Here is a 12,116-nt window from a genome sequence, read left to right on the forward strand (position 1 = left end):
TATTTTACATTGACTACACCAGCTCAATCCACTGAGTTGCAAATAGAAAATAAATTGAATACACCCTGCAGCTTGGAATCATACCTTGGCGAGTAAGTATATTACTTTGAAACTGTAAAATTTGTCTAACATAAGCCTTGGACCCTACACAATTTATTACTAGATTTGCATCTTTGAGAAAACCCGAATTGAACTACTTTATATAAATGATTTGGTTAAATTGGTTCAGTTTTCCCCCTTAAAACAGATCATTTTTATTATTTGACATGATTCAGTTCAATTGATTAATCATTTAATATTCGTATATTTTTTTTAAATCAAACCTTTTTTACACACCTCTAATCCAATTTATCTTAATTTATTTAAAAACATCCTCATAAACAAGTCATTATCAGTTGTGTAATTTCACCTTTATGACATTTACAGTTACTTTGTAAAATTTCTCACTAATTTGCAGTATTGTGAGTAGTGCATTTGTAAGAATCTCAACCCTTTACCACTGACCTGTCATGCCCAAAGAGAGAACCACTTTGAGAGTATTTCCAAGTTTGGTTGAAATCAAAGTCATAGATCTCTAACAAGTTCACTTGGTATTCTAGTTTTAGCCTTTAGACTTGTTAAAACCAACTAATAATACTTTTACACAAAGGAAGGCGAAATAGGAGGAATGACTTATTGGTAGAGGCAGGCATTGGATGCATATAGCCTTGAAAGTCATACCGTATCCATTGCTTTGGATGAAGCTAGTTGCTGTGGTCCATGCAATAAAATATCAACTACAAGTTGTTCTAATCTTCGAAGTTTGGCTTCCCTAAATAGATGAGTGACTATAAAAGGCGTAGGAGTCTAGAACATTGAATATACGTATTCTATGTGTTTCAAGCTTAGCATATACAAAAACCTTTATGAGAAATGGTAACTGAATGATGCCAATGCATGGAGCTGGTTCTGTACTTCAGTTGTAAAATGGTAAATGGTGGGAAAATGTTGAACGTATGTTGTCACATCTTAAAAGAGACTTGTGTGTATGGAACACAATTTCTTTACGTTATTCTTGTTCAATTTCATGACCTTAAACTGAAAATGACTAGTAAGGGGGGGCACTGCATCTAGTGTTCACAAAAGATCGGTTTAGTGATAATGAAAGTGACTTGTGGTCCCAGTTGTTGTTTGAAGCGAAATTGCCACTCCGTCCCTGTTCTTCTCCTTCATCATTTTGAAGGCTGAATCCAAATTAGATTGCACTGTCATGCCATGCCAATAACGATTTTCCACGTGAAACACTGATTTGAAGAGGTGTGGCAGAGGTAGCAATTCACCATTATATTCACCACAAGGAAATGGTAAATGAAATGGGAGTTGTCATGCTCTCAAATGCTGTCATACACAGATAGAGCATATCAAGTAAAACAGTTCTTAGGTTTAAGAAATATGAAGTTATCAATTAGTATTGGTACGAACAAGAGATTAGAAACGTAGTTCATGAAAAAGGATTAAAGACGATCAAAACTATTTTTCAATTATTGATCAGTAAATGATTAATTTTTGTCTAGGAAGTATTTTTAGTTGGATCTCTTTTTGTCGATTAGGATTTTTCCTTCGAAGGACTTTAACATGAGATGTTTAAAGAATAATCCATTACCACACTTAGAATTTACATTCGTGAGATTCCCTCTTTCAGTTAAATCAGAATTAATTATGTTTATTATCAATACTACCGAAAATACACACCAAAACCAAATTTTCATATTTTTTTTATGAATTGATTAAGTTTAAATTTGACTATTTTAGTTAAGTTGAACATTTTCATTTTATTAAATATTTTAAAAAATTATATTTTTCAATTAAATCTCAATTGTTTAATTTTAGTATCAATTGAGTTGGTTACCTTGCATTGTCATTGTTAATATGTCTCCACATGTAAATCAAAGAACTTCTTGATTAAGTTTTAAACTACTTTATAAATTAGATTATTTTTAATTAAGTTCCTGTTAAAAGAATTTGTTACCATAAGTGTCCAAATCATATTTTTCAATGAGTTGCTACAATCAATTAACATGTCTAAAGGACAACACCACAAACTAGATAATAAAAAAATAAAAAACCAAGAACCTTAGTTATCTTTATCAAATGATGTTGTTTTGTGACATCATATTATTAGTATGGTTGGATTAATTTTTTTTAGTATTTAAAAAAGTGAAACAATGTTATTTTTATAAATTTAATTAGAGTTTTAAATTTTTGTTTTCATTGTTGTTCAAGTTTATGATGTCGTGCCTCAAAATATTATGTCATTTTAATTGATAACAAAATCAAATAGTAATAATTTAATTAAAAAAATTAAAATTAAAATACTGAATCAAATATATATATATATATAATCAAATATATATATATATATATATATTTTAATAGACACTCAATTAAAAATATTTAAAATTATGAAAAACTTAAAACTTAATTATGTAATCTTTTATTTTATTTTATGTGAATACACATAAGTAATGATAATACAAAGTAAAACGATAGACTCATTCATCCATTCCACTTGACGATAGCACAAATTGAAAATATATTTTTTTATACTCAATAATAAGCTGATTTTTTTAATAAAGACTAAATTAAAAATATTCAAATTTATTAGGAACTTAAAAATTAATTAAATATTTTATTATCCTATTAAATTATGATAAATTAAAATTTAACATTTTATATTTATTTATATATTATTATTTTAATATTTGATATATAATTTAAATTTTAAATAAAAATAACATTGGATAAACATGCATCCTATGCTGAGATTGTATAGCACCTAACATTGTGAATTATATAAATGAATATATCTAATAGCAACCTACCGTAACCGTTCACCGGCTTTTTAATATAATCATTTGCTGAACATTGAATTGTCAATTCTGCTGCTTTTTTTTTTCTTCACTTTCTTTGGTCTTCACATATAATGTCACAATTAAGTGGAAATAAAAAATAGCTTCATCCCACACACTTATCCTTCATCTTTATAAGAATTGAAGTATTTATTTATTTTTCTGTCATGAATAATAAACTTTGTTTAAAAAAAAAACAAGTTAATATTACTCGTAGTAGTTCAACTCGCTGTATTTTCTCTATGAACATAGATCCTATTTCACTGTCAATCTCCAATGGTACTTTCTTCAGCTTATAAGCATATGAATTTGATTTATTGTTAGAATAATGCATCTCACATTATTATCTTTCTTTAATGAATAAATTAAATTGATTTGGTCACAGCATGTTCAACTACTTATATTATTTATCTAACTAGTTATATTATATAGTTCAACATGTTAAACGTGTTATGGTAAACTAAAGAACACATCAGAGTCATAGCATAAACTTTATCCCATTAAATATTAATGGTTGAGACTTTCTGCACCCGATTGATTTTCTACTTGCATCCAACTAATTTTTGAATTTCTAAAATTATTCTTCATTCTCAAATCGAAAATTTGAAAATAAAAATATATATTTTTGAAAAAAAATTATAATAGATTTTTGTGTTCTTGAAATGAAATTCTAAAATAGAATTAAAAAACTGTTTTAGAAAAAAATAATTCTAGAATAAACAAATATTTTAAATATTTTTTTAGAAAACAAAATCTAAAAAATCCAGAAAAAAGAATATAGTTTTTTTTTTTTAAAAATCTGAAATTTCAGAAAAAAAATTCCAAAACCTAAACCTAAAAAGTGTTACATTTAAAAATATATTCAAGAATACCAAATTTATAATATATTTTAATCTACACCCACTCTTTTATTTAAAAATTAAAAATGTGTTTTTTTATCATTTCACATAAAATATTATTGAAAATAACGCGTCGACTAGAGATTAAAATATTTAATTCATTATAAATGAATGCAAATTTCACTTTATAAATTGTGAGTTAGGTTTAAAGTCTACTTCTTAATATAATATTAAAGTTATTTAAAATTCATTTTAATAAAAGTTTGTTGAAAATTTCACATATAATTAAGTTAGACTTAAAGACTTAAAGTTTAAAGTTTAAGATTTAGGATTTAGGATTTATTTTATTATTTCACATAAAACATAGGAGTCATTCGCAATGATAATTTATTGGGGCCTTGAGGTGTGGCAGGCTTTAGCCCATAAAGAACCAAACACTACACAAGAATCGTGACGCTTTTGCTTCCACTACCTCCATCGCATCTAATAGCAACAAAGATTAAAATATTATGAAAAGGTTGTTCATGAATGTTTTTGAAGAACAATATTGTATCTGAAATAAATTATAAAAGATAAAAATTATGAGAGTGAAGGTAGTAATTGTGGGAGTATTCTATTAATTAAATGTATTTCATTGCTTTTTTGGGTGCAACATTTAAAAAAAAAAAATTGGAACAGAAAGGTACTATTTCATTTACAAGCAACATAAACAAAGTAAATAAATTTAAAATTAAGTTAGTTAATACGCATATCATGGATAACTGCTAATTAAAATGGAATGCTAAGCATAATCTATCTAAAGTTTTTTAAACAAATCCAAATATAGGAAGTGGTCATATTGACTTGTTAAACTGGGTAAACTGTTTCATTAAGAACAAGTAGTTGATCCATATCGCACGTTAATAAAGTTGGTTAGTTAAATTTTTTTATGAAGATCAATCATTAATTAAGTTAGATAAATACTTCATACCAATAAATAATTAAAATAATTAAACTAATAGTATAAATAACTATTATTTTTTAATTGCATTTTATTCTCTTGTTATTGATATTTTATAAAGATAGTCCTCTAATTTTTCGGAATGAGTTTCACCACTACCTTAATTATACAATATTGATTTATATGTTAACTTGATATTTAATATTCAATAAAACAATGGTGTGACACTATTGTCGCGTGCCATGTTAGCACTGTTGTATTAATATATTTTTATTAAAATTAGATGTCAATTTATTAGATATGTAGCAAAATTAAACAATTAAAGTTAAGAAAAAAAGGCAACCCTATAGTCTTAATAATTTTTATATGGTTATTTTGATGAAATATAGACAGTGAGAGTTTTTGCTTTCATTTTTAATGGTTTTTAATAGATGAATGTTTATTTATTTGTAATAAATGCATTACATTTGTTTCCACTTCTGATCGGTCTCCAATTGGTGCTTTGAGATACTGTTTTACTCGGATAACAGGGGCTTTACCTATTGATCACACTTTGACGATCAAGTCAGTGAGAACATTCAAATTAAAAACTGTTCGAGTCTAGAGTATTCAGAAAGCGTACATTTACTCGGGGTCTCAAAACCCTTTTATAGACATTCCTTCAACAATTTTCATCAACGAGAATATAATCTCAACATCCAGAGTATAATATTCAACAATAATTGGTTCACTGTGTACCTGTTACTTTCGGGTACAAACATTTTTAACCGTTTTTACTTCATTTAATAATATTTTTCAACCAATTCAATTATTCTTGTATTTAATAATATTCTTCAACCAATTCAATTATTTCTTCAGTTATTTTTAATTATCTTTCCTATGTAAACTTACTAGAAAACCTGGGATGATCTCGTAACACACTTTGGACCCATACCCGGTTCAGACCGAACTAGGCATAACTCGCACAACCGAGCTGACCATACCTAAACACTTGGACCGAGATTCCGAGCACTCCTGACCAATGCAATATTATATATTAATTTTGTTATGAACTTTAAGTAAGAATTGTTTCATAGAATTTGTCAAATTTTTTTTTTTTTCAAAATTTGAGTAGAAAAATCCTTTCAACTCATACAAATCTTTTGGATTTACATAAAGTCATGGTAAAAAATCCTTTAGAAGACAAGATAAAGGGAGAGGACCTTAGTTCTTCAACAAATTTATTATTGAATAATAAAAGTGTTATAAGCTTAAACACTTTCAATATGAATGTCCTAATTTTGAAAAAAGAAACAAATTATGTATGTGGATTGTTATATAATGTAGCATATGTACGAGTCTCGTATATTTCATATGCATGCATAAAGTTATTATATATATATATATATATATTTTGATGTATGCCTTTTGTATGTAATTTTGATATATGAAAATACTTTGCTTTTCTTTTTTCTCCTTCTCTATCTTTCTCATATCATCACATGGTATCAATCAAGATCTATTAATCTCTTCTTGTTATCATGTTTACCTCTTCATCTTCTCTTGTTTTTCAACATGAAAATTTTACTTTACTTAACTAGAACTAAATATCATGATCTCATCCTCAAACCAGTTTAAGCTTGCCTTATTGGCTTCAATGATGTAGACTAGGCATATGATTTAGATGACAAAAGGTCCACAACGGGCTATTGTGTTTATTTTGGAAAAATTCTAGTTTCATGTGTTTCTCAAAAACAAAAAGTTGCCTCTCGTAACAACACTGAAGCATAGTATAAGAGTATCGTTGTCGTCCTTGCTAAGATAACCTGGATTCAATCTCTTCTAATCGAGTTGCATCTTCTAACTCCCACTCCAAAGATATTTTTAGACGACCTTGGAGTTGTTTTATTGGCTATGAATCCAGTAATGCACTCCAAATCCAAACATTTTGAGTTAGACCTACATTTCGTCCGTGAAAGGGTGCAGACGTCTTCTAAATCTGGTGCACCTTCCTGCTTAGTTTCAAGTAGTCTATCTCCTTACTAAACATGTCTCTGGTTCTTCTTTCATTAGGTTAAGACTATATATGTTGTTGCATAGTCCAACCTATGACTAGTAATGAAAATACAAAACATTTCTAAGATCTTAACAAAGATATAAATGGAGCTAAAATTCAAAATAAAAGCCTGATTACCCTAAAACTGAGTTCCCCAGCTTGGGGACTTGTGTACTACCCAAATCTTGAAAAATATGAGTAGATAATACCCACTCATAATAGTGGAAATTAATCACCTACAGAGTTTGCATAACTCGGACATACTGGAAATAATTGACTTATGTTGCCGCTAGAATCAACTTGATATTCGATGATGAATATCAGTTACTAAGATTTTTTCACTAGTTTAAAAGTCTATAAATACCTTCTTATGGAGTATTCATCTCAACTCAATACTTTTACTCACTTCTTACTTACATATTCTCTAAAGTTCTTACTAACTTGAGTGTCAAAAATTATTTTACAGGTGGACCATTACTCAATTTTCATCAACAAAACTCAGTTATCCTTCATAAAAAGGCCAATCAACTTAAAAAACTCGTATATCCACCTCAAACCATTCAAACTAATTTCGAATAAGAAGAGTAGTGATTTTGAAACGCATGCACAATTGTGGTTAATGTTGGAAGGACCAATACCATGGACTTATTATTGTTAATGTTTGGAGGGACCAATCCAAGACTAGAAAGATTGCAAATGTTTCAGTACTACGTGATTTTTTATTATTGATTGTTAGTGTTCTAGAATGGAGTTGGAACCAAGAGAACAATTGCCTTCCTCCTTAATCGGTCGATCAACCTTTCCTCCCTTCTACTTAAATGTCCTCTTCGTACTCCTCTAGTCCCTCTACTCCTCGTCTTCATGAACTTCGGGTTCAGATGTGTTGAAGATGGATTAAACTTCTTCTCAACAAGTCTTAGTGTGTGTGTTTGATGTAGAAAAATGTATTGTTTGCTTTGAAGCCAGTGAGGATGTTATTAGTGGTCATAGTAGGTTAGAGTGAGTTTAAAGAGGCCTTTTGCTTCATGACCTACTTCATATCCTTAACCAAGGTGGTAAGATCAAACACAAAAACTTTTCAAAACTCTTTTATCAACTACCTTAAGTTTTCTCAAAATTAGGTTACTGCACAAAAATAAATTTGTTGATTTGTAAAACAATAGATTTATTTTTGAACTGGTTAATGTTTTCCAAAATTCTGTTAGGGCACCAAAAAGTTTGTTGCAGCCCGTTATTACAGTTAAGATGAGTTGGAAATGGTTTTAAAGTCATCTTTTGTTTTTAAGAAAAATAATCCGTTTATTTTAACTTCAACCTATTCTTTTTATAACAACTTTCAACTGTTTTTTGAAAAACTATTATAAATTATTTCTTGTACAAAGAGAGGCACATCTCACATGAAAGGACACTGAGTGATCACGTTTTTTAACACAGATCAATGAGTTTTCATTGAGAGACAAAAGATTTGAATGTTTTCTTGAAAGGTTCTCTTAAAGAAATTCAAGTGTGCTTGTTCATTGTGTGCCTTGGTCAAGGGTTGAGGTTCTGTCATTGCTGAACTGCAGAAAAGTGCTGTTGTTTTTAGTTTCTTGCATCTTCTTTTCAGGTGCTTTCTTTCCTTATTCATTCTTGTGTAAAGGTGGTTGTTTAGACACTTCTTGATAGGGTTTCTTGGAGTGTTCTTGCTGCTGAAATAGAGTTTTTCAGCATTGTGTGTGCCTTGTTCTTGAAGGGTTCAAGAACGACAAGGGTTTGTAATTTGTTTTGAATTGTTTAGTGGATTTCACCTTGGTGTGAGGTGAGACTGGATGTAGCTCTTGATGAGTGAACCAGTATAAACTGTGTGTCCATCTTTCTTCTCAATCCCTGCACTCGTTTTCTGCATAATTTGATAATTTGCCAAGAAAATAAATATGTTGAATCAAACTTAAATCTGTTCTTTCTGGGCTTGTTCATACTGTTCTTCAAATCTGCCCCTCTTGAACTTAGACACTAATAGACCCAACAATTTGTATCAAGAGATAGGAATTGTAATTTACTCAAGTTTTGTGCATTATGTCTGAGTTTAAAATGCATTTTGCTGAGGGTGCATCTATCAATAGACCTCCTATGTTTGGTGGATTGAATTATGCGTTCTGGAAAACTAGGATGAAAATTTTCATGGAATCTATTGACATGGTAATTTGGGATGCAGTGGTCAATGGACCTTTTTTACCTATGTAGGTGGTCAAAGAAGAAACTGTAAAGAAGTCATGGTCTGAATGGAGTGAAAGTGAAAAGAAGAAGGCTCAATATGATTCTCTAGCAAAGAACATCATTACCTCTGCCTTGAATATGGATGAATTCTTCAGGGTGTCTCAGTGCATCTCGGCTAAGGAAATGTGGGAAATATTAGACATAACACATGAGGGCACAAATGATGTGAAAAGAGCAACAAAGCACTCACTCATTCAACAATATGAAAATTTGAAAATGCAACCAGAAGAAAATATTGCAGATGTACAAAAATGGTTTACACATATTGTAAACCATCTCAATGGACTTGGGAAGGTTTTTGACAGGGAAGAGCTCAAAATTAAGGTGATGAAATGTCTTGACAAGAGTTGGTAACCCAAGGTAACAACAATCTCTGAAATCAGAGATTTATCCAAGATGTCCACTGCTGCTTTGTTTGGAAAACTGATGGAGTATGAGCTAGAGCTCAAAAGACTGAAAGAACAAGAAACAATGGAGAGAATAACCAAGAGAATTGCTTTGAAGACTAGCATACAACATGATAAAAGTGATGAAGAAGAAAATACTGAACATGTTGAGACTTTTAGTCTACTCACCAAAAAGTTCAGCAGATTCCTAAAAAGGAAAAACCGAGACTGAACTCAACAAAGGAAAAGGTACTCAAAACCCAATGAATCAAATTCTTCTAACTACACTTGCTTTGATTGTGGTAAACAATCAAAATAAAGAAAAACCAGCCAACAAGAAGGGTGAAAGAGGCACAGGAAAAAGAACATATATTTCCTGAGAGGAAAATAAAGTCTCCTCAACAAGTGACTCCTCAACTGGAAGTGAAGAAGCAAATATGTGCTTAATGGTGAATAATGAAAGATCAATATCTGATTCGGTTAGTGAGTTTTCCACTGATTCTGAAAGTTATGATCAACTGTTAATTGCCTTTAAAGAAACCCATGATGAAGCAAACAAATTAGCTGTCATATGTAATAAATTGAATAATGCAAACAAGGTACTTGAACCTAAGGTTAAGTCAATTGAGGAAGAATTACACAAAGCTAAAACTGATCTTGTTAGTCTTGAATTGACATGTTTGCATCCATCTATAAAAACCTGTGAAAACTAAGAAACTGGAAAAACAGGTTGAATATTTGCTGAAAACCTTATCAAATTTCACCAAAGAGAGAAAATCTTGAAACTTTGCCAAGATCATAGAATTTTGTTTTTAATAAAAATGGGCTATGATATAATACTGGAAGAAATAACAATGTTAAAAAGTTGTCCAGTTTTTTTGTTCCTTCTAAAATAGGTTATTCTTCTTTTAACAGTTCAAATACAATGCATTTTGTCTCTTGCTTTTACGGTATGAAATCTGGACATATCTCTAGAACATGTAAAGCTAGAAAATACCTTGTTCCTAAAGGATTGACCAAATGGCTTCCTAAGGAAAGGTATTAATCCTACTGAACCCTAGACTAAAAAGGGGTACCATATGTGTTAATCTTGTTTTTGCAGAAAAACAGTAGGAAAAACCAGTGGTACTTGGACAGTGGATGCTCAAAGCACATGACTAGTGATTTGGCTCAATTCACAAGTCTGAAACTTAAAGATGAAGGGCATGTCACATATGGAGACAATAACAAAGGAAAGATTCGTGAAAGAGGAAATGTTAGTACTGAAAATTCAACCACAATTGAGAATGTCTTATATGTGGAAGGACTAAAACATAGTTGATGGAAGAGTGCCTTCATTCTTGGAGGATTGTTGGTGGAATTTGCAGAAGCTTAATGGAGGTTCACGGTCAAAGCTCTTATAGAAGATGTAGATGCCTTGGAGGTGCAAAATAGGTATGAAATGAGAGTGGTGAAGCCATCTCTCTTTGGTAGAATGGAAATTGAAGATCAATAATCTAACCTTGAGATGTTTTTGACAAGTAGTGATATTGGCTCAAATTTGGCAGCAATTCACTATTATATTAATCTTGAAATTACATGAGCCAAGCCCTCTTATTATAGTGTTTAGAGGGCTGAAAATTCAAATGAAAGTGGAGGGAAATTCAAATGAGAAGCATTTGACTTTGGAGCCAATTCCTAGTCACAAGGGAAATGTGACTTGGTTTCTTTCTTTGGCACCTCCTAAATCTACACCTACACCTTCTTTTTATGTCACATGGAAGGTGTGACTTATCTTTATACATTTGCACCTCTTATATCTATATCTACACCTCCCTTTATGTTCTACTAAAAAAACTACTCAAAAGTAATTTACAAAAACAGACATCCAATGATGCTTAGTTGGCTCAGATCTTCTATTTGTTGGGCTTGAGTTGAAGCTTGAACTTGTATTTGAGCTTGGGCTTGGTCTTCTTCTATCATGGGCTTGGGCCTCTTCCATCAATAGTCTTCTAAGTATTAGCCAACTATGTGACAAGGGCTACAAGGTTAACTTTGAAGCCAACTCATGTACAATTTCCAATGAATCCTTTGGTAAGGTGTTGTTCACAGGTAAAAGGGTAAATAATATTTATCTCTTAGATATCATGAACAATTGCTCTGAAAATGAATGTCTCTTATAAAAAAGTGACGAGTCTTAGCTGTGGCACAAGAGGTTAGCTCATATCCATAGAAATCATTTGAATAAACTGAAATCTAAGGATCTTGTTTATGGTTTACCAAATATAAAATTTCAAGATAATAGATTTTTGATGCATGTGTAAAGGGTAAATAAACAAGAACTTCTTTTAAAACAAAAGATATGATTTTTACAAATAAGACTTTGGATGTTCTGCATATGGATTTGTTTGGACCTTCTAGGACTGCTAGTTTAGTTGGAAATTTCTATGCCTTGGTAATTGTTGATTATTTCTCAAGATATACCTGGACTCTTTTTCTTGCTTCCAAAAATGATGCATACAAAGCTTTTAAGAAACTGGCTAAGGTTCTGCAGAATGAAAGTGATAATAGCATAAAACAGATTCGCAGTGATCATGGGGGAGAGTTTCAAAATGCAAAGTTTGATAGGTTTTGTGAGAAACATGGGATTATACATAACTATTCAGTCCCTAGGACTCCCCAACAAAATGGTGTGGTAGAAATGAAAAATAGATCACTTGAGGAGTTAGTTAGGACAATGTTAAATGAATCTAATCTACCTAAGTATTTTTGGGTCGATGCAATATACACTGC

General features: G+C 30.6%; 1 protein-coding gene across 1 annotated transcript; it reads left to right on the forward strand.

The window, feature by feature from the left end:
- The first annotated feature begins 936 nt into the window (after positions 1-936).
- Positions 937-9,312, forward strand: LOC137835194 (uncharacterized). Its single transcript, XM_068643584.2, has 2 exons — positions 937-993; positions 8,926-9,312. Exons 1-2 carry the CDS (start codon positions 937-939, stop codon positions 9,310-9,312), a joined length of 444 nt encoding a protein of 147 aa, XP_068499685.2.
- Positions 9,313-12,116: the final 2,804 nt, after the last annotated feature.

This window comes from Phaseolus vulgaris, chromosome 11 (assembly GCF_051622355.1).
Source record: "Phaseolus vulgaris cultivar YP4 chromosome 11, ASM5162235v1, whole genome shotgun sequence".
Lineage (NCBI taxonomy): Eukaryota > Viridiplantae > Streptophyta > Magnoliopsida > Fabales > Fabaceae > Phaseolus > Phaseolus vulgaris.

Excerpts from the sequence above, each read along its gene's own strand:
- LOC137835194 (XM_068643584.2), top strand. The coding sequence starts at position 937 with ATGGAGCTGGTTCTGTACTTCAGTTGTAAAATGGTAAATGGTGGGAAA. Across the intron at positions 994-8,925 it reads ATGGTGGGAAAATGTTGAAC|GTGGTCAAAGAAGAAACTGT; the intron begins GTATGTTGTCAC and ends TTACCTATGTAG.